This window comes from Zonotrichia leucophrys, chromosome 3, assembly GCF_028769735.1.
Source record: "Zonotrichia leucophrys gambelii isolate GWCS_2022_RI chromosome 3, RI_Zleu_2.0, whole genome shotgun sequence".
Lineage (NCBI taxonomy): Eukaryota > Metazoa > Chordata > Aves > Passeriformes > Passerellidae > Zonotrichia > Zonotrichia leucophrys.
The window spans coordinates 56,599,841-56,622,238 of NC_088172.1; the positions used below are offsets into that span (position 1 = coordinate 56,599,841).

At 43.7% G+C, this 22,398-nt stretch overlaps 1 protein-coding gene across 1 annotated transcript; it reads left to right on the forward strand.

The window, feature by feature from the left end:
• Positions 1 to 5,509: 5,509 nt before the first annotated feature.
• IL22RA2 (interleukin 22 receptor subunit alpha 2) lies at positions 5,510 to 9,705 on the forward strand. The gene is made up of 5 exons (XM_064709002.1): positions 5,510 to 5,573; positions 6,577 to 6,727; positions 7,529 to 7,707; positions 8,947 to 9,116; positions 9,550 to 9,705. Exons 1-5 carry the CDS (start codon positions 5,510 to 5,512, stop codon positions 9,703 to 9,705), a joined length of 720 nt encoding a protein of 239 aa, XP_064565072.1.
• The last annotated feature ends 12,693 nt before the right edge of the window (positions 9,706 to 22,398 follow it).

A 22,398-nucleotide genomic window follows, 5' to 3' on the forward strand; every position in this document is an offset into this window, starting at 1 on the left:
GTTCCATTCCAGAAGACAGGAACTGTATGTACTGTTGTGTGCTTTCTGCTACCAGGTTTGGGAGAGTTGAGGCCTCTGCTAACCTGCTGCAAATGTGATCAAGTGTGAGATAAATCATAGCAAGGAAGGAAGGGTTGCAAAAGCTTGTCTGAGTGGCTAGAGGGCAGTGATGGCAAGGAGGTAGAGAGCATCTATGCCATGTGGCTTCATCTCAAGTATCAGTCTGGCCTTGTATCAGCTTTTAATACAGTACTAATTCGTACTCACCCCCCAAATCTGACTAGAAATTGGAATAAACGACTGTGAATTTGGATGGCAAATTACAAAGAATTAATTTTTCAATTGCTTCAGAGTGTGCAGCAAAACTACCAAACAGAGAGATACACCAAACTTCATTTAGGACGAATATGGAACAAAGCTTTTTTATCTTCAAGAATCACAGAGTGATCTTATTGGTTAAACAGTCATGTTGCAGTAGACTCGAAACTAACACCTCTGAGAAGTGTGAAAACCAGTTAGGTGTGAAGGGTCCTGTCCTGAAAAGCTCAGAACACTGATTCCTGAATGTTTAGGGACTATCCACACAAGGTCTGCAACACTGTATTTATTAAGGAAAAAAAAAGGCTTGTAAAACAGTGTACGTACAAATACAGTAGGTATTTGGAGATGGTGGTGGTAAAGATCATTGTAAGAATGGACTTCTTGGTCTGGAGTTTGCATTTCTTGGATGATGGAGAATGATACTGAGAATTCAAAAAACAATGACAGAACTAAGCCACAGGCTAGAAAGTGTGATGCTTGCAAATTTCTCCTTGCAGAAGAGATGAGTGAAAGGCAGATTCTCTTTTTTCTTCCTTGTATTTCTTTTTTCCCTTGGCCAGGGAAACCCCTGGAACTTGCATCTTTCCAGGTTTTATTGTCCAAAGTAGCTACCAGAAGTGTTTGCTCCTTCTGCAGCCCAATTTTTGATGATGAATATGAGGGCAGACATCCCAGTTCTGCGTGTCTTTTCCCAAGTGCAAGCCTGCCAACCCCTTGCCCTTCTTGTGCCATGTGCTGAGTCAGCCCAGTGTGGTCTGGACTTGGTGATTAGATGCAGAGGCTTCAAACCACTCCCTGCCAAAAAAAAAAATAAAAAAATAATCAGTGTGTGGGTCATATTCTACCAATATATTAGTTGCCTCTGGTGGCAGTGTGTCAGAGAGCATTGGCACTACCAGAACTGAGCCTTTCTTTACTTTAGTAGGTGGACCAAGAAAGTATGAGCAATGCTTGTGCTGTACCTCTGCAGTTTTATCTGTGGGTTCTGTTGGCTGAGTGAGCACTTGGCAGCTTTACTGTGCTATGAAGATTACCTAAGAAAAACCTACAAATTCTGGAATATTAATTTCACGTCTCCAAGTTGGTAGATTTTGTCTGCAGATGATTTGGTGAGGGATCCACCACCTAAAATGTGTGTCTTAATGGGCTTAAACAAGCTACAGCACTCCTTAGTGGTGGAAAAAATATAATTATATGGCTTTTCAAGTGAGAAAACCAGACAATTTTAAGGGAACTTGTCATTTAAATGAAAGACTTGGAGCTATCTTGGGGTTTGTATTAATTTCAGTTCCTAATGAATGTTAGTGTTGGTTACTAACTTCCCGGTCAGTTCAGTGTGTTGCCCATGGTTAAATAAATACTGCATGTGCAAATGATGACTCACTACTTTTGAGCCTTCAGAAGATCTTCATCTTTATTATGGTCCAAAGTCTCCCTATGTAGATGCAGCTACAGCATTGGAATTTTTAACTGCAATATTTAAAGTGTTAGCCCAAGCTGTTTAACTGTGAGGATGAGGTTTGTGTGCAGGAAGCAGGGAAGGCACACACTGTGCAGTGAAAGTCTGCGTTGCTTCCTCAGAAACTTCTCTGTAAGAACTCGTGTGATGCAATGTCTCTTCCCTACAGAGAAGGGAAGAAAGATCCAAAAAGTCCCTCCTGCGTGCCTGTGGGGGTTTTCTTTGCTTTCATTTTAATTTTTGTATGCAGTGTAGTGATTCACTTTCCAGTCCCCACTGAGCTGGCAAAGGGCTGTCCTCTTGCATGTGACACACCAGAAGAAGCTGAGGGAGCTGGATCCCTTCAGCCAGGAGGGGTGGCACTCGGGAGAAATCTCATTGCCAACTACAGCAAACTGTAGCATCTGCAGAAATGGCAGACTTTTATCTGAAGTAAAAGCACAGACAGCATCTGTCATAAATTGCAGCAGAGGAATCCCACTAGGATTTGCAGGAGGAAATTCATGTCAAAGGTGGTTAACTGTGGGATAAAATTGTCGCTATCCCTGTGCTGAGGCTGGACAGGATGACCTCCAGAGTCCTCTCCCAAGACAGGTTTTCCTCTGAGTCCACACTGGCTGTTTAGAAAAGACTGAAAACTGTGGCTCCAATTGCAAATAGTCTTTGGAGTAACATGAACCGCTCACATTTTTTTATTTTTGTGTGAAATGCCACACATGAGAGAGAATTGCCTTGCCTCTGGCAGTTACTAGAAGTATTCCCTGTATGTTTTGGGTATGCTTTCTTCATCCTCCCACATCCTCAGGCATGTAAGCAAAATCCACCCTGACATCCACTGCAAATGTCAGACTCACATCTGAAAAACCAAAGGTTGTGCTGCAGTAGCAGTTTCAGGGTTACATTTCCCCCTCTTATGTATGGGAAGCAACTCTTTCAAGGGCACAAGAATAAAAAAGAGTAACAAGGAGGTTGTCCTTTCAAATGAGATGAGTCAAGCAGCTTTCAGCAAAAATACTTGACTTTTACCTCCGTGTAGCAATAATGCATCCTCAAGAGAAAGCAAGCTGTTTACACAGCATTCAGAGAGGTTTCTAGTCCAGCAATGGAAAAAATTCTCATACCCATGGTTTTTTATGTTGGGTCACAAAAATATCAGTTCTGCTGTTTCACAATGGTTTGGATCAGAAAGATGCTGCAGTGCAAGCTAGGATAAGGTAGCACTTATGTGGATAAGGTAGTACTTCTGTGGATTCTCCTCGGCTAAGTAATACACTTCAACTTTCCATTTCTTCATAAAGTACTGTTCAGAGTAGCCTTAATATTGTTTATAGAAGTTCTCGTATTTTAAACAGCATTGCAGCATGCATCATCCTGTGTTCCTTGATAGTGTACATTTTGAAATGTGCTATATACACTGCAGACACACTGTATGTACACTATATAGGTATTCTATGAGACTCCAGACATACGTGTACATGTCTGCACACGTGTGTGTGTGCGTGTGCAGCTGCTCCTTGTGGCTGTGCTGATTTGTACCCCACAAAGCCCTGAAGCAGCGACCGAGGCCGATGAGTAGCACAGGTGCCAATAGGCGGCTATTGCCACAGCGGCTGTTCCAATGACAGCAGAAAGTGTGTGAGGAGTCAGCGATATGTGCAGAGCACAGCCCAGCTGCAGATAAGGTGCTATCGCAGTGCCGTGCGCAGGAAACGCTGGGTGTTTTCCAGCACCCATGTGACAGGCATTTCTCTCACCACAGCACACAGCAGCCCTTTCCGAGCAAAACCCGCTGGTGCTGGCAGGCTGGCCCTCAGCTCTGCTTTCCTAGGAGGAACCACCATCAAAAGGAACTTTGACAAAGGTCCACACTTCAGCTCCTGGCAATGGGCTGCTTCTTGGGATATGGGAAGGTGTGTACAATTTGAGTAAATAAATACATGACCTGTGACTAAACGCTGATGACTTTTCAGTCTAGTGATTGGTTTGTAAAAGTTCCCTATTCCCGTACTTGAGCTCATATAACATGATGAAATACTAATTGAATTTGGCGTGGGAAACTATTTAAAGTAAATAAACTATTAATTTTTAAAAAAAATCTGCAGTTGGAGATAGAATTTCTGACTCCTGCCTGCATTTTGGTGGGGTTTTTCTTCTTCATTTTTTCTCAGTTTTTAATTCCCTTATTTGGTTTGACTAATTCATTATTCAAAGCTACACAGTTAGCATTCTACTATATATGGGGCAGGTTTGGTGCTAGTATAATGAGATATAGGTGATTAGCTGCACTGAGACCCTGTGCCCATCTATCTGACCAAAATCAGCTTCTTGACTAGATGTTGCTCAGTTTGTTCAATATAACTGGTGGCCTTTAAATAAGTTCATTTGGACCAGAACTTGCACTTTTTTTGACCTGACAAGTCTTCTGTTTCCACGTTTTCCCAAAGCAAAGATGATTTCATGACAATTATTTGTTAGTGGACAGGTAGTCTTCACATCCATTACTCCTTCTGTGAAAGCTGTTACACAGGGCTGTGCTAAGTCTTACAAAATTAGCATTTTTCTCCTCCTGCTTATCATCATGAGTTTGCAGAAAGAGAAAGCATCCTGACTTGTGCTTAGTTGCACTAATGCATGAGCAGTGATGTACCAGTGGGTGTCAGCATCGAGGAGCTTTCGGGGAGGGAAGAGAGAGGGGCAAGCCTAGGCAGCAGCACGGCGTTCCCCACAAGCAACAGAATTGTCTGAGCTTTCCACACATTCCAGGAGCACAAAACTCCTCTCCCCCCTGGCAGACTGCATTAAAGCACTTGCAAGAACAAAGTGAGATGTTTTTCAACGGAGAGCCCCAGCATTCCCAGCCCTGGGGTCAAGCTTGTAAGGTTGGACACATTGGGCAGGCAGGATGCCGAGGATAACACCGACAAATGCCAATATTTGTGCAGGCAGTGTGCAGCACACCTGCACCAGTTGGGGCATACGATTCCCAGCAGTCTGAAAGTCCAACCCAGAGTGGCACTTTGCCCTGTGGGCTGGGCTTATCTTCCTAATTCCAGTCTGGAGGCTGTCAGTCCTGCAATTTCCCCAGCATCCCAGCATCTCCCCGGCAGCCAGTATGGGATGAACATGCTGTTCAACAGCCAGAAGTGATTTCACAGCCCCTCATTCCTCCAGTGACAGCCCCCTAGATGATGTCCTGCCACCAGCAAACTCCAGCTCTTGCTTTTGGCCCAGAGGCAGTCCATCAAACCCAAAGCGCATCCCATGGGTAGGTCTTTTATATCTTCAGAGCAAAATTTCTTGTGTTCTTCAGCTCTGAGCAACCAGTGAGCTGAAAGTAAATAAATAAATAAATAAAAATAAATAAATAAAATATTAAAAATCTTAGCATGGCAAGCAAGAAAACTTCTGTGATAAATTTATGGGGTAAAGCAATTTTGGCAGACATCGTCTGGGAATTAGTGTGTTAAAAAAAGGACCTTTTTCATAATGGCTTGGTTCATAATTAGTTCCAAACTCTGCATGACCACAGCTGCCAAGAAAGAACAATTGCTCATGTTTAATTTAGAGCTACTCATATGTTTTGCAGTTAAATTAAACCAAAGCCAAACCGGGGAATTTGGAAACCACTGAAAATAAGGGGAACTCTGGAGTGCTTAACAATTACTTCCTCATAGGACATGCCCAAGAGGAAGAGAGGTGCTTTTCAGTCATGGAGCTGCTCTCCTAAGCATGAGGAGGATCATGCTTTCCTTCCTCTGCTTACTGATGCACCTGCTTCAGGATGAGACAACTTGTAAGTAAGGGCTTTTTGCTATTTTCCTATGTGGGAAGAGAAGGGGGAGAGGGAGGACAGGGCTTGTTATTGAATTTTTTGGATGAGTCAAGAAATCTCTGTATCTTTTGGTGGGTCTCAAAAGCTAGTCACTTTCAAATTAGTTTGTTATTTTATCATTCCAGGTTCTGAAATGCAGATAAAATGAACGTGTTAGTCATTATATTTTTTCATGGCTGTATTACCAGTTTTAGTTCAGCCAGTACAAGTCTTATCTGATTCTGTGCTCTGCCAGATTAAAAGCTGCTGTCATCTGGGTTGCAAAACCCACAAAAATGTTAGGGTTTGAATGATTCAGAGAGGTTGTTAACTGAACCTGTTATAAGTAATATAGCAGCTTGAAAATAGATGATCTTGAAAACTGTCAGACAGCTTTTCCAGTCCTACAGACAAGAAAAGAAGTGAATTTCAGGTGGTTGTTTATTAGGCAGGAGCTGGTAAACACGACCGTGGTAACAGTTAAAAGAGCTATAATCTCTTCAGGTTAAAGCTGAGCTGTGGAGTAAAGCAGGAAAGAGCACTTGACTTTTAAGTATTGATGGGGATGCTCACTGCAGACTCTGAAAAGAGATCTGAAGGGTTTGTTTCCTGAGATGATCATCAGGCATCTTTCACAGCAGCAAACTCACTAAGGAAAAATATACCAATAAACCAACATAAAAGAAAAAAAAAGAAAAACAAAACAACAATGAATGAACAAACAAACCCAAAACAAACACAAAAACTCCCACCTCAAACACTCAAACCACATAAAAGTATTCCTTTCATAGTTCTAAATGTCTTTCTTTTGCAACTGCTTGACTTCGTGACTTGGAAAGTTTAGAATGTGAGGTCCAGGAGATTTAATTTCCCTGTGGTCTGCTAGTCATGAAGCAACATGGTCTGTAGCAATACCCTCTGATTCCAGCATGGAGGAGCGTGTCTGTGACAAACCCCTTATGTTACCTTTCCTTCTTATCTGCAGCGCTTTTAGTTTTGGGAAACCAAGACCTGCAAGATTCGATTAAGCCACAGAAGGTAGAGTTCCATTCGTTAAATTTCAACACCACTTTGCATTGGCAGCCTGGGTGGGCCAGAGAGGCCAGAGATGCGCTCTACTTTGTGCAGTACAAAGTGTAAGTACCAGCGCCTCCCACTGGGCTGGGGCTCAGCCCTGCTGGGCATAAAATGATTTCTCAGGTGGCAGGAGGTTCTCATTCCTGGGCAGCAGCCATGTCCTGCTTGGCTGCCAGCTCTCAGTTGTTTCTGCACTTACCAATCCCATAAGGAGCAGTCAAGCAGCACAAGGCCGGCAAGGAGTAAGCACCATGCTCTGCACCCTCATTGCACCAAGGATTTGAAGGAAAATGTAGTTTGCAGGGGATGTCTGAAAGCCAATGGGTCCAGCCACCTGCCTCAAGCAGGTCTGGGGAGGCCAAGTTATTCTGTAATAGAACATTAAATGTATCTCAGTGGCCTACCTTGCCCACAGAACTGTCTCAGGGTGCCTTGCTAGGAAAGATTGAGGGAACATTAGGGGCTGGTCTCCAGGGTCTGCTCCCACCCCTGGCACACTGGTGAGTGCCTGAAATGATTATTGCCCTTGAGGAACAGTTTAGTGAAATCCAGCATTCTGCCCACCAGTGAACACACTGGCTGAGCCACAGCTTGCCCACCTCTCCCATGGGGCAGATAAGAGGCAGCTTCTGACAGGGCTGGTGACCCTGTCTCTGCTTTAGATTTCTTTCAGAAGAGACAGAAACCTGTAGCTCCCAAGTACCCATGAAATCAACCTTCCCTGTTATCAAACTGAAGGCAGTTAATTTCCATGGCAGGGTGCTTGTCAGTGCCACAAGAGTAAAACAGATGGCTGAGAATCTGCATGGACACAGGCAGTGATCCCTAAAGTTTACATCCTTCCTCCTCTTTCTCCATAGGTATGGGCAGAGCACGTGGCAAAACAAAGACGAGTGCTGGGGGATTTCAAGCCATGTCTGTGACCTAACACATGAGACCTCTGACATCCAGGAGCCTTACTACAGCAGAGTGAGGGCAGCCCTGGCTGGTGTCTATTCCAGCTGGAGCCTCAGCTGCAGATTCACTCCTTGGAGAGAAAGTAAGTGCAAACACTTTCCTGGAAGGAGTTTGGTCTTCCATGGCATGGAACACACCATTTCTGCTCGCAACTTGCAAACATGAGTTGTCCTTTTCTAGCCACAAAGCTGTGTGTAAAGAAGTGAGTAATAGCTGTCAGGTGAACTGTTGTGCCAGAGTAGTTCTCCACACACTTGAAAGCCAAGCGATTATGGCTAAATAGCCATTTACCAGTAATTAGAAGATCAAAAAATCCCTTTAATTCAATCTCTTCCTCTGGGCATGGAAGTACACAAATAATTTTCAGGCATTTTTTGAGCTGCTGGAAAGACAGGACTCAAGACAATAAAAAGGAAGCATTTTTTCTTTGGGGGGAGAAGAGAGAACAGAGCTGTGTGGTGTGTGGCCACTATTCTTACATTTATGTGTTATCCCAACTGCAGGAAAGGACACGCGCAAAGCTTTTGGTTAGTACTGTCATTACAGTGCCACAGTATGTTAGAAATGGAGGACTGCCCACAATGAACAATAGCAATCTACCTACCAGTAAGTTCACCATGAATTAACCTGTTTTCCCTCACTGGCCAATGCAAAATCAAATTGCCAGTGTGGGTCACTCCACAGCCCCGAAGTGCAAATTACCTTGAGCCTCCTGCACAGATGAAACCACAAGCTTTGACATAAAGTACCTTGCAGCAAAACCAGAACATCTTGCCCTATGCCACCTCCTCCTCCTCTTGGAGGGATTAGTGTGGCAGCTGCTGCCCCGTGTCCCGACACTGCTGGTGCTCCACACACATCTATGCAGGCATAGGCTTCAAGCCTTAGCTGTGTTTAACCAAGCTGATTCCAAAATATTTGAAAGTGATGACATAAACTGCATCCTTGGCACAGCTGAAATGGTTTAAATGGATGTTTTGTGCAGAAAGCACAAAAACAAATATGAGGGAAAAAGAAAATCAGGGCAATTTTGGAATTTTTCTTGACCAGTCAGCACATAGCAACATCAGCTCTAAGGAATTTTAAAAAGCTTGGCTCAAAGATAGATTTACAAACACAGGAAATGTCACCTCCAAAATAACAATAACCGAACCCAATAAACACCAAGAAGCAAGAATTTACAAAGTGTCACTTGAGGAATAAGTACACCATAATATATTGTTGGTAACATGAGCATTTGTTGAAAGGATTCAAATTGCATTCTTGGAAATATTATTCATAACCTATAATTGTGTTTATAGCTTTGGGTTTTTTTCCATAGCTATGATAGGACCTCCAATGGTCACTGTGGTTCATAGCAACAAATCCATAACAGTAAAGCTCCAGGCTCCACGTTCTCCTTATAGAAGGAAGAGAGGCAGCAAAATACCAATGACAAACTATTATGATCTGCTGTATCAAGTCTTCATAATTAACAACTTGCTAGATGAGGTAAGAGTATATTCAGATATGAACACTTTACCATTGAATAGCCAGAAAAGTGTGGGCACACCATATTTGTTTTGCTGTTGAGTCTTCTGGGATTGTGAGAGCAGCAATGACTGTGCAAGTGTTTGAAAACCAAGTAGGCTTATCTTTCAGGAATTGAATTTGATTGAATTCATTTGTAATTCCTCCCTGTATTATTTTCCATCAACTTAATACTTCATAATCCATGACCTAGTTTAAAAAATTGGTACTGGAGAGGAATCTGGGGGGGGAGGGGGAAGGGGATTTTCTTTTAAAAGCATAAATAAGTTATTAATGCTGTTGAGTTTGTGTAAGCTCATGTGCTGTTCTCCATCCTCTGTTCTCATTGAACTTTACTCTCAGACACACTTGCTAGGGAAACGTGCTTGACTGGCTCTTCTTTCTCTGTATGAAGCAACACAGGGTCCTGGTGTATGAAGGGAAAGACAAGGTTATTAAAATAGAAGATTTGAGGCCTGGAGTCAGCTACTGCATCGTGGCTAAAATGTACATGCCAATGCTGGACCACAGCAGCGCCTACAGCAGCAGGCAATGTACCGTGCTGCAGTGACAGGGCTGCACCTCTGAGACAGGTAAGTCACTGTCTGAAACTGGAGGTGACTCTGGAAGTCAAGATCTTTCCCCTCGCCAAAGACAGATACTCTCCAAAAGTAGAGAAAAAACTGTGGCATAGAAACTGCCATCCCACATGACAATATTAGCTGGAATACTTACATAATCTCAGATGCACACCAGGTAAGAATGATAAGGCCAAGATGATTATAGGAATGGGATAGATAATTATTTGCATGCTGGCACTGGCCTCAGAAATATCTGCTTCTTCCCTTTCTTTAAGCAGCTGTACATAGTATTGTTAAATAGTTATACGTAGCATGGCTTTCATAAATGCATTTCTGTCAAGTAATAATTAACTAGAAAAATGAGTGACCTCCAAGTTTATTAACATGCAATTCTCCTGCAATCTCTGCCAGCCTTTTCTGCTCAGGAATTGATCTGATGGAATAGCTAAAATGAGCCTGTCCCCTTTTCATGGACACTCTTTAGTGTAGTGTTTTTAAAAAGAAATCAGTTATCAAATGTCATGAGTTCTCACGGGCCAAAATGCAAGAATTATCTCCACTAGCTGATATGAAAAATCTGGTTTTTTTACTTACATCAATCACTAGGCCATTGTCACATGTCATGTGCCTAGCCAAAAGATTTGCTATCAATCCTGCCTTGCAGGTACAAAGGCACAAAGAGTACAAAGACCTAGCCCAAACTTGACTTCATTGGAATTGGCCTTAGCAAGCTCAGATTTTGGGTAACAGAGGAAAACTGGAAAAGTGTCAGTTTTAACCTGGGCTTCTGTTCTCAGTTCTGTACCCTAAAACCATAGAAGTTCTCCTTTCTTCTGCATAATATGATACATATCATTGGTGTCTCTTGAGTTTTGGTCAGTGGGTTTAGGCTAAGGAGGGAGGCATTTCCTAGGGGACTTTCCTGCATTTTTTTCCTTGCCTGCCCTGTACTGTAAAGAGCTGGTTAGAGCTGGACTTCCAAACAACTTGCAGAGGGACAGGACAGATGCAGGTGAAGGGCATGTGTTGAATGTCAGTTCAGTTTAATACCACCAAGCTTAAATGCACATGCCGGCAGCAATTCTCTTTCTCTTCCCCATTACAGGGATAATGGCAGAAGATGCCTTCCATCACAGGTCCAGCTGTAAATCAACATCTGCTGTCTATATCTGGAATACATACTTGGATACTTTTTAAACTAACCTTTGCTGCATTAAATTATTTGATTATTTGATCACAATCCTTTTATGCTACATGAAGGAGTCTTTGTACGTCCCATATTACAATTCATGATGGTATATATTTGCATTTTCCAAGGTAACAGACTTGCAATATAAAAATGAAACCATTAAAAAAAGTCTTTGTGGAAATATCCTTAAGATTGCTTCTAGGGGTTTTGTATTTTACATCTTGAAATTAAAATACTATCTATAAAATAGAAGTTTCAGATATTTTATGTTTTCTACATGATCGCAACTGAAAATTAAAAAGGTGTCCTTCCTTTAAAATAAGAAATGTGCAATGCAGGAGTAATTCCATGCTCAGAGTGCCTTTGTAGGACCCTCAACACAGTATTTCTGACAGTGAAACCAGTATGTGATTAGTCAGGGATTAATGTGAACTAAAACAGGAAAGATCCTCTCTTCCATTCAGTGAAAGACAGTTAAAGGAAAGAGACCCTCAGCAAGTTTGAAACAGAACTGTGGGGAGTGGCTGATAAACCAGAAGGCTGTGCTGCCATTCAGTGGGACCTTGATAGGCTGGAAAATTGGGTGGACAGAAACTGAATGAGTTCAGCAAGGCCAAGTGTAGGGCCCTGCAGATGGGGAGGAAAAACCCCAAGTGCCAGCACAGGCTGGGGACTGACCTCCTGGAGAGCAGCTTGGCAGAGAAGAACCTGGGAGTGTTGGTGGATGCCCATGAGCTGGCCCTGCCCTTGTGGCCAGCAGATCCCGGGGTGCATTGGGAATAATGTGGCCAGCAGGTCAAGGGAGAAGGTCCTGACCTAGGGAGGGCACATCTGGAGTGCTGTGTCCACTTCTGGGCTCCTCAGTACCAGAAAGACAAGATGTGACCAGAGAGGGCCCAGTGGGGAACCACAAAGATGATGGGGGCTCTGGAGCCTCTCTTTTGTAAGAAGTGTCTGTGGGAGTTGAGTCGGATAGTTTAGAGGAGAGAAGACAGAAGGGATCTCATTAATGCTTGTAAATATCTCAAAGGTGGGTGCCCAGAGGATGGTGCCAGACTGTTGTCAGTGGTGCCCAGTGACAGGATGAGGAGCAAAGGCCATAGGCTCAAACACAAGAACTTTCACCTCAGCAGGAGGGAAAGCTTCCTTACATTGAGGGTGGCAGAGCACTGGAACAGGCTGCCCAAGGAGGTCATGGAATTTTCCTCTCTGGAGACATTCTAACCCACTTGGACACGTTCCTGTGTCACCTCTAGGTAGCCCTGCCTGGACAGGGGGGATGGACTTCATGATTTCCAGAGGTCCCCTTCAGACCTAATTCTGTGTTCTGTGACCTCTATTTAAGCCGTTTCACAATAAATGGTGACTGAATGCTGACCATGACCTGGGTTTTCTGATGATTTTAGCCCTTAATCATACAAGGGAAAAAATTGCTTGGGCAAGGTCTGGGTCTCACTAAGCCACGCCAGAAGGGAGAGGTGAAATAGCTTTTGCAGATCTGCAAGGTCTGTAAGTAATGAGAATCTTGGTACTTAACTATATTCTGTAATTGCAGACTAAATTAGAGGAGGTGAGAGTGGCCCAGACACAAAAGGGTGAAGAAAGCCCTGGGAAAAATGGAGGTCCCAGCTACATAATCACTATCCACTTTCCCTTAATTCAAGTACACAAAGGTGGATCAATTCAGTTTAAGTAACAGACATTGAGTTCTCTGAAGCCAAATTCAAAGCATTTTTCATGGTCTGTTACTAGCACCTCCCCTGGAGGCATCAGAGCTGAGAGCTGCTTCAGGATGATGGCAGTAGGCATTTGGGAAGAGGCGGTGTTTAAGGAAGTTAATGCTGGTCACTCTTGCCTTTAAGAGAATGAAAGAGATTGTTACATAATAAATACTTCCACACCTGATTATAATACATGATATCTTTGAACAACTAGGTTTGCAGACATCCAGCTATATCCCCACATCTATTCCATAAAACCACAGGTTTCTTTGACCACATTTCCCTTTTTGCTCCGCTCTCAGTTCTTCCAGTTGCTTTGCCCACTCATATCCCACAGTTTCTTTACTTAGGTAAGACTTTTTTGAGAGGCAAGCCTTTAAATCTCTGTGCAACACCTGGTGCCAAGACAAGTGTGAGATCCTGCTGCCTTGCATTGGCCAGAAAAACTGTCCAGGCAAACAATTAAGAAATAGTCTATCTGGCATTTCAGCAGTGGGTTATCACAGCCTGAAAACAGTATCTGTAGTAATTGAAGTTCTTTCTGAAATTCATTTACTTCCTTAGGGCAGGCAGCTCATGTCGCCACCATTAAACAAAGATAAAGCTTTATCAGAGAACAGATTCTGGCAATTCCAGATACTGTACCTATGTCAGATGCAGAGGATAAAGCTTTTATAGAGAAGTTGTTTGTTTTATGGAGAACATTAAAAAAAAAAAAAAAAAAAAAGAGAGAGAGAGAAAAAAGAAGAGGTAGAGCCATAGGTGTACCTGAAGAATTCAGACCTGGCTAGAAATAGAGCAGCTGCCATGTTAAGGGTCTGTGAAGACATTTGAAACCTGAAATTTTCTCAATTTGATAAAATTATGAAAAATGTGAAGCATGAATGCTGGGAAAAGCAATAAAAGATCTGAAGAAGTCTTGCACACAGTTGTGTGCTAAGTTGTGGGCTAACCAGATTTCACTTCCTCAGCAACAACAGAGGTTACAGAAAGCAGTGCAAGAGTTGCAGGAACCCACTTCCATTCTGACAGTACCATGATTTATTACTGCCAACCCCATGATGTTCTGCAAAAGCATATTTTCCCTTTCCATTTGAAATACAAATTTTCTTTCAGCGCTGCTCTGATATGCAATTTTACTGGAGAAGGGTTTGATAGAATGACTGGTGCTGTATTTTTTCCTCCCCTAAGGCTGAGTGATCTGCACACAGCTTCTAGATAGACTTGGTAATGCTGTAACTTCAAAAACCAACTTATTGTGCCTTAGACTGCATGCTGCACTGCTGTTTACGACTCCACAAGGGTGGAATGGAGAAAGAGTTCTCTTAACTGTAACAGGGACTTCCCTTCTGACAGATCAGTTTGGAAATATCTGGAGGAATGAGTTCTAGCCCTTCTTTCTCTTTCTCCTCCTGGCACAAGCAAAGCATCTGCTGTGGGTCCACACCTCTGGAACTGCCCAGGCTGGCACAGAGCTGCACAGGGTCTGTGCATGTGCACACCATTCAGTTCAGGATGCTTTCACAATGTTGGCTTGGCTCCTCCTTGCAAAAAGTTTTCAAGACCCAGCTGAGAACATTTATCTCTTGTTTTTTAGTCACTTACACAATAGGTATTTTCTAACTAAGTGCCAAGTGCCAGTTTCTGTTTCAGGAAAGAGAGAAATGCTGACTTCTAGGGCCATGGCACTGGGAGGGAAAGATCAAGCAGTAAGAAAAGCAGGACTTGAGACCAATTCTGCGAACTCTCAGCGGCCACATTACTGAGGGATGTCTGCAGTGACTGCCACAGCCTGTCACAATGGCCTCATCTGAGGGTCCTGCCACTGAGAAATAGATATTACTCCTTTAGAGTTTGCAGTTGTGGATTTTGCAGTGAAGTGGAACCCATCCCACAAGGGCCTACCCTTCTGTCTTTCATGACTTTGTGTGAACATATCTGATCTGCCAGAGAGAATAAGAGCTAATCTCCTGCTATAAATGGATTTAACTTCCCATTCCACTGGCACTCAGAAGAGCAATATTCAGCCACCAGAAATTCAAGAACAAGCCACCAGAAAAGCTGACAGAGCAACAGCAATGAACCAGATGCTCCAGCCTTATAAATTAGGAGAAGATTATGCACAGCCAGCTGTACCATATAAATGGCCAGTTTTATAGGGTGCCATGGCCCTTGGTGTTTATCATATGGTGCAGCATCTGGCCAGTCCCATTCACACCTCCCATGCATCTGCTTTAATCAGATGTGGACCTGGGGCTTACACACTTTGTCTCAGCTGAGAACCACTTTGTGGCCCAGGGTGGGGCTCTGTTGTGAAATGACATTTGGCTTTTGCCACAGATCTGTTAGACATTAGGAACTATTCCAGACTGCCGGGAATTAATCATAAATAGGTGGGGATTTCTCTGTTCTCTGGCTTCCAATGTTTGCTACAAGGATACTCATCTGTAAAACCTGTCTGTAAAAAAAAAAAAAAACAAAAAAAACCAACTCAAACTCCTGAAAAGTAGCTTGTGACAAAGGACACAGGACACAAAACAAGGGTACTTTCTGGAGAGAAGGGAAGGGAAACAAATGACACTGATGTTCATGATCAGGAAAGTTACAGTCTCCTTTGCAACTTGTTTTCAGAATCTTTTGTAAAAGGTTTCCAAAGGAAAAAAAAAATCCCTTTTAAATGTAATTCCCCAAATTATGAAGTCACTGGTTGTTTTATTGTGTTATGTGTTTATTCCACTGAAAACCCAGTTAAAGGAGTCATTGCTACCAGAATTTTGGCTTAGGAGGTGGAAAAATAGGAAGCTTGAGTCCTGATGCTTACAAGGAAAGAAATATCTGGAAAAGTTCCATGATCTGAGGTAAATACTGAAGACAGTCTTAAATTTTTAAACAGTTTGCTCTTTTCGAAGGCATCAGGGCCCTGGTCCTTCATAATGAAAAAATGCAGCCCAGAAGTATCACACTGAGGACCAGACTCTTCAGAAGTGTCCTTACTTTTAAACACAGGAACAGGATGACAATGAAGAGCCATTGTGCTAATTGCTATATCTACAAAAGAGCACCAGAAAAATTGTTGATGATTTAATTTATTTATTTCAGGCAATGTCTTTCTAATACTTTTTTCTTTTTTGGGTGTAGGAAATCACAAATCATACCATTTTCCAAGAAAGATCTTGTTTTTCATTTTTTACAACAGGGGAGTATTTTTAACATTGCTTGTTAGGTGACACTGGGTTTGTTGAGTAGCTGACTGTCGGATCTCAAAATCTCAGCCCTGAGATGCTGAGCCTCCGAGACCCTGGGAGGGCTCGGGACTCCTGGAATGTTGCCAGAAGTGCCTGGTAGCTGGACTTTAACCCTGCGCAGGAGACGACAAGGATGAGGGCTTCACCGGGTGAATGGTGAAGGGATTAGTTAATTAGAGGGTGAGACACAAGGTTTAGGATTTATGTACAGGGGGTTTAGAGGAGTAAGATGGAGGAATTGGGGTGTGTCCTGTCCTCCTCCTTCTTCCTCCTCTCCTCCATCTTCTTTGGCCACGGTGGCACCTTTGGATTGGTTATTACTAAGAGTACACCGAGTTATAAGAATAGATGGTATTGGGGAAAAATGATAAATATTGTATACGTAGCAAAGGGTATAAAGATACGTGGCAGCCCGGAGGGCGGACGGAGTGTGCCCATGGCTGACTGCTGAGCAGATCTTTGCTGCTGAAAGAACATCTTTTAGATAAACAATTAATAAACATAAAACCAGAAAGAAGAACTGAAGCCTCTTCTCGTCCTTTGATACGCGGGCTGCGTCAAGGCCACCTCCGGGCCACCTCCGGGCCTCCCAGGCCCCTCAAACAGCCGAGATAAACCGGACACTTGGCGTCCCTGGACGGACCACGAACCACCAAAACCTTTCGGGGGAGATAAACCGGACATTTGGCTTCCACTGGGTGAGCTCTGACCACCACAACCTTTCGGGGGGGCCACCACCACCTTCAAAGCCCTGAAGAAAAAGAGAGAGAAGAAGAGAAAAAAAAGCCAGCAGAGACTGCAAAAAACCAGCAGTCACTGAGAAATCCACCTCTCAGTTTCTGCCGAAAAATATTCGTCGCAGAACAGCCCGGACTGGAACCAGAAGGCGCCCTGGGTCCACCTCTCGTGATCTGCTGGACAGATCGAGACGTCCAGACTGCTCTGGCGACAGATTTGGTAAGAAAGCCTGAAAATAAGAACATGGGAGGCACACCTTCCCAGGAACAACGGGAAATTTTGTCCACCTTATAAGGTGTGACACAAACATACAAAAATTAATTAGCTCTGGCCTTAAAAGGCCAGGAAGGTAGACCCCCGAGACGCACCAGACGTCCGGGGGGGGACTCTCTGAAAGAGAGGGGGGAGCAAGGCTCCAGGAAAGAAAAAATTAGCTCTGGCCTTAAAAGGCCGAGTGGAAAATGCTCTTGGAAAAAAAAGAGCAAGAAATATTATTAAAACACCCGGTCCCAAAACCCAGAAACCCTGGGAAACTCCCAAAAAGCGTCCAGAAAGCCCAGAGAGCATGGAGGATTCAGGACCGAGGGGGGAGAGCAGGGGGGGGAAGAAAAAGGGATCAGGGGAGGCGCTTTCTCGCGGCGGCGGAGCAGGCGGGGAGCGCGGCTGAAGAAAAAAACAAAAGACGCGTGTTCAGATACGGCTTTGTTAAGCTCAGGGCGGCAAGGCAGCAGAAACGCGCACGGCGGGCAAAACTCGCAAAAAACCCGGGGGGGAGAAGCCACAAACCAAAGCCGGGGCGTCTGACCCATGCAGCGAAATTAGGGGAATTGCGCAATCCCAGAAAAGCTGCGTGAGACGCAAGGGGCGCGCGGTTGTGACGCAAAAAACCCGGAGCGAGTCGCGGCGGGCGCGGGTGCCGGCGGGACGGCCGCACACGCTGACGAAAGGCCACACACACACACAGCGTCGGAGGAGGAGGAGACAGTCAGGGGCAGACCGAGGGGGGAAAATTCAGAGGCGGAATAAAAAGGGAGAGGAAAAAATTACCTCGGGAGAGACAGAGGGCGGCTCGGAAAGCACGCATGCGCCGAGCGCGGGCGGGGGCGGGCCAGACCCCCGGTGACGTCTCAGGCGAGGAGGGGCCCTCTCCAGACTTGGTGCCTTTGGTAAAAACCCTCGGGGTCCTAAGCCTCTCCCCTCCTGGGGAGGCTTGTGTGTTTTCTAACCCTATTGTCAGTTGAATCAAAAACTAGGTAACCCCTGAGTGCACGACATGCCAGATCGGGTCAGCAGAGCTACAGTATCATTTCGTAACAAGTCTGCAACTATCCAGCGATTTTCCTCAACAAGATATAAGAAGAAACGAATACTCAGACAAAAGTCGGGACTCAGACTGCAAAGGACAACTCAGAAGAGAAACAAGAGGAACGAAAGACTCTGGGGGGGTTTTTTCTCTTTGGGGTCTTGATATATTTCTGTATAAGAACGAAAGACTAGGGAGTTTTCTCCTTAGGGTCTTGAATTGCAATAGGCAATAGAGTAAATTTATCTATTATAGGGAAAACTGACAAAGGATCATAGATTGATCAGCTGGTAGATTTCTTTGACACTTCTCCCATTTGGAGAGGAATTTTAAGGGCAGATTTCTTTGACATTTCTCCTATTTGGAGAAGAATTTTAAGGGTAGGATTTTATGTTTTAATAGTTTAGGATTTTATATTGTAATAGCTTTTCTAGTCCTCATCCATGTCGTCCCAGATGCCATGAATCAGACTATAAAAGAGGTTTTCTTGGGGCAAACAGAAGGGGAGGATGTCGGATCTCAATATCTCAGCCCTGAGATGCTGAGCCTCCGAGACCCTGGGGGGGTCTCGGGACTCCTGGAATGCTGCCAGAAGTGTCTGGTAGCTGGACTTTAACCCTGCACAGGAGACGACAAGGATGAGGGCTTCACCGGGTGAATGGTGAAGGGATTAGCTAATTAGAGGGTGAGACACAAGGTTTAGGATTTATGTACAGGGGGGTTTAGAGGAGTAAGATGGAGGAATTGGGGTGTGTCCTGTCCTCCTCCTTCTTCCTCCTCTCCTCCATCTTCTTTGGCCACGGTGGCACCTTTGGATTGGTTATTACTAAGAGTACACCGAGTTATAAGAATAGATGGTATTGGGGAAAAATGATAAATATTGTATACGTAGCAAAGGGTATAAAGATACGTGGCAGCCCGGAGGGCGGACAGAGAGTGTGCCCATGGCTGACTGCTGAGCAGATCTCTATTGGCTGAAAGAACATCTTTTAGATAAACAATTAATAAACATAAAACCAGAAAGAAGAACTGAAGCCTCTTCTCGTCTTTCGATACCCGGGCTGCGCCAAGGCCACCTCCGGGCCACCTCCGGGCCACCTCCGGGCCCCTCAAACAGCCGAGATAAACCGGACAGCTGACAAGAACATGATTTTTACAGGGCTAAAGTCTTATTTCTAGGCTAACTTCTTAATATAAATTCTTATATTTGGAGGAATAAAGTTCCTAAAAGGTATCAGCAAAACGAAAAACAACAGCATTGTCTGTGTTGAATCAAACCTAAACACTTCCAGAGGGTCTGTGAAATCATGTCCTGGGTGGAATGAGACTCAGAGACACAAACCCAGTGAAGAAACTGCTGGAAAAGACAGAAAAGGAAAGAAGACAAAGTGCACCTAGGCAGAGGCTGGGAAGCAGCATTAGAGCAGAAATGTGTATTTCAATAAGCATACAAAATAGGAGCAAAGTAATTTGATGAATAACACAGACATTAAGCAGTTTCTGCCATTGAAAAGGAGACCTGTACTTCTATGGAGCAAAACTCTTTCATGTGTGTCCATAGTCAAGGAGAAGATACACCTGTAAGGACACAACATAGATGTGTTCTGATCAGAGAGACCACTTTAGCTATTTCAGCAGCAACCTTGGAGGGAGAAAAGCCACTAGAGAGAAGATTTCTAAAGCCAGAGAGAGGAATTCCTGTGTGGTTGGCACATGCAGTGAGGGATCTGCATGAGATCCCCATGTCCTGGGGGTGGCAGCTGAAGTCATGCACACAACATCTGTGCTTGAATGACTGAAGCTCTACTCCAGTCATTGAAATACTGCTGTAATGTACTAATGGGATATTTACCAGGTATAAGCTGGACCCTGAAGTCATGTGTATTTGATTTGTAGAGTTACATTAAGAAATCTGAGGAGAAAACCTGGTTATGGGGATGAAACACAGATGAGATTATGCCAATATGCACACTGGAGTTGCAGGGTACCTTGGGCACAGTAGCCTTTCTAGTGCCAAGGACGTTGTCTTTGCCTTTAAATAATTACATTTATATTTGAATGATCACTTTTAAATTTGAACTGGAATATCTTGTGGAAAATGGAGTAAGATGAGTGAAACTCTGGAAAATGAACACGAGGAGACTTCAGAAACTGACTGAGTTCCCAGTTTGGTACTTCTTTTTATTACATTCATTCTGAATACTTTCTTGAAGCTCAATGAAATATTTCTCCATTCATGAAAATTTATGCCTAAAGTGCAGAAACTTACTAAATAAGTAGTAAAATCCTCTCAGCTGCACAAGATGTATCACTGTGCCATCCCTGGGCACACAAGGACATTATTTCTTGCCAATTTGTTCCTCACTGGTATTTGCCACAGAAAAACAGATTCCCTGAATTAACAGGAGACGCAGTGATATAAAGTGCAGTGTACTTTGAGTGCCTAAGATTTTAAACCACAAGAAGCTGGGGTCAAGCCCAAGCAGTGGGAAGAGCTGAGCAGATCATGCCCAGAACTAGGAAATCCATCTGGGAGATGTAGTGAGATGAGTTACTCTGAATGTTCCAGTCCTAGGCCTCCTTGCTCTACCAGCTGTGCCATGACCTCAAAAAAGAACCAGAGGCACAAACAAGCAAGAGCTACTGCAGCTGTGTGATCCTTTCAGTGCAACCACAGTGTTTGTCATGCCTTGGAGGAAAGCCTGCTAGGACTTTCCCTAATTATTATACCTGCTGTATATTAAAGACAGCTGAAAAAACCAACTCAAGTTACCATCAGTCATCCAAAAGAACATTATGTTGTTCATGTTTTTTACCATGACTGACCATTACAACAAAAAAAAGATTCTACTACTTCCAGATAAAGTAGGAAAAGGAACATTTCAGAGTGAAGCCATCAATCTGACCAAACAGAAGAGCCATGCATTGGTGTTACCAACACCTGATGGCCTGTGGCAAGAAACACAACCTCTCAAGGTCCAAGGATAGCCAGTTATGTTATGGTGTAAGGTGGGGAAATAAGCCAAACAGGGGAGGGCAAACTGAAGAGCATAGAAGCTTCAGCTGATTTTCTATAAGCCTCTGCCCTGCATGTGGAGAGTATCAACAGAAACCCTTCCAGAAAAATATTTCTAATGAAAAACTGGAATTTTGCTGAGAGGAAAAAATACCACTTATTAAAATATCATTGACAGTGTTTTGGCTTTTGAGTGAAAAAAATAAAATAATATTCTCTTTTCTGTGGGAAAAAACCCCTTGTGTCCTTAATTTTCCAGACTGTGAGATTTACAACGACATGTTTAAATTTCCTGGAGTAGGACAGGAATGAAAATTGTCCTTGACAGCTGTGATCAATCTTTAGCTAACACATCCAGTCAGAGCTCATACTGCAATCAGTGACCTTTGGGAGGGCTTTTAGTGAGGTGCTATTTCTCTGAAGGCAGTATAATTCAATACGTAATATTCAACAATCCTGCCTGGAGTGCAGCATACCCACGTAATCCGAGGCAGGAGGCAAAAAGAGGACATTGCTCTGCACACTCATCAGCCTTACTTCAGGAGCTGAGGTTGTTCCAGTCACTCTCAGCTTCTTCTAAATGACAAGAGGCCCTGTGATTTCACCAACAGAGACTGACAGACCAGCATTACAGAGACAACAGAATGAGGAGTCTCCCTCCTCTGCCTTGAGTTAGGCCTCTTCCCTGCTCTAGGGGCTCTGCTCCTGCTCACAATGTGCAAGTTTCACAAGCTACACTTCACAACATCAGGTTTCCTTGCTGTGCTGGCTAGAAAAGAAAAAAAAAAAACACCCAAGAAATTTCTGCTGTGTAAGCATGAGGGTCCAAAGAGCTCACTGAGGTTTAGGGGCAGCAAACTGAGTATTAACTCCCACCCTGCACTTCATTTCAGCTGGTGAGCAGTGCAGAACATGGTGTACTCCCACAAAAAGTCAAGATTAAAAACATCTGTTTCATGTTTACTATCCAAACACCAGTGCTAGTATTTCTAATGAATTTCAAGACTTGAGCAAGCTGAAGACTGAAGTGACACAAACAGCAGGCCAAAAGAGGACACTGGAGGACATTACACCCACGTTATGAACGTAGCAACTACAAGCAGGCACAACAGAGCAGTGAAACTGGCTGCTTACATTACTAAACATACTGTATTAATGTAATATTCCTAACGTAAGTAGAAGCAAGTTTTGAGGCACCTACATAGACCTTTGCAGATTATGTCCTTCCAGCCTTAAAGCATTTATCTGGAGAACAGCATGGACAAACTCAACAAGAGAAGGAGGCTGGTCCAGTGGGTTCAAGTCCTAGGGCATCCTTGGGATTTGGAGAAGACAGAATTCCCCCAAACTACTTTCACTTTCCTAGTGGCAAAGTTAGAGAAAAAAGTGAGAGGTTTACTATTCTCTCTTGGCCATTTTGTATTTACTGTCATGGATCAGGAGGCTGTGTATTTAACCCTCACAAAGCAAA

Coding starts and splice junctions, on each gene's coding strand:
- IL22RA2 (XM_064709002.1), top strand. CDS start 5,510: ATGAGGAGGATCATGCTTTCCTTCCTCTGCTTACTGATGCACCTGCTT. Junction 7,708..8,946: donor ATTCACTCCTTGGAGAGAAA/GTAAGTGCAAAC, acceptor TTTTTTCCATAG/CTATGATAGGACCTCCAATG. Junction 9,117..9,549: donor TTAACAACTTGCTAGATGAG/GTAAGAGTATAT, acceptor CTCTGTATGAAG/CAACACAGGGTCCTGGTGTA.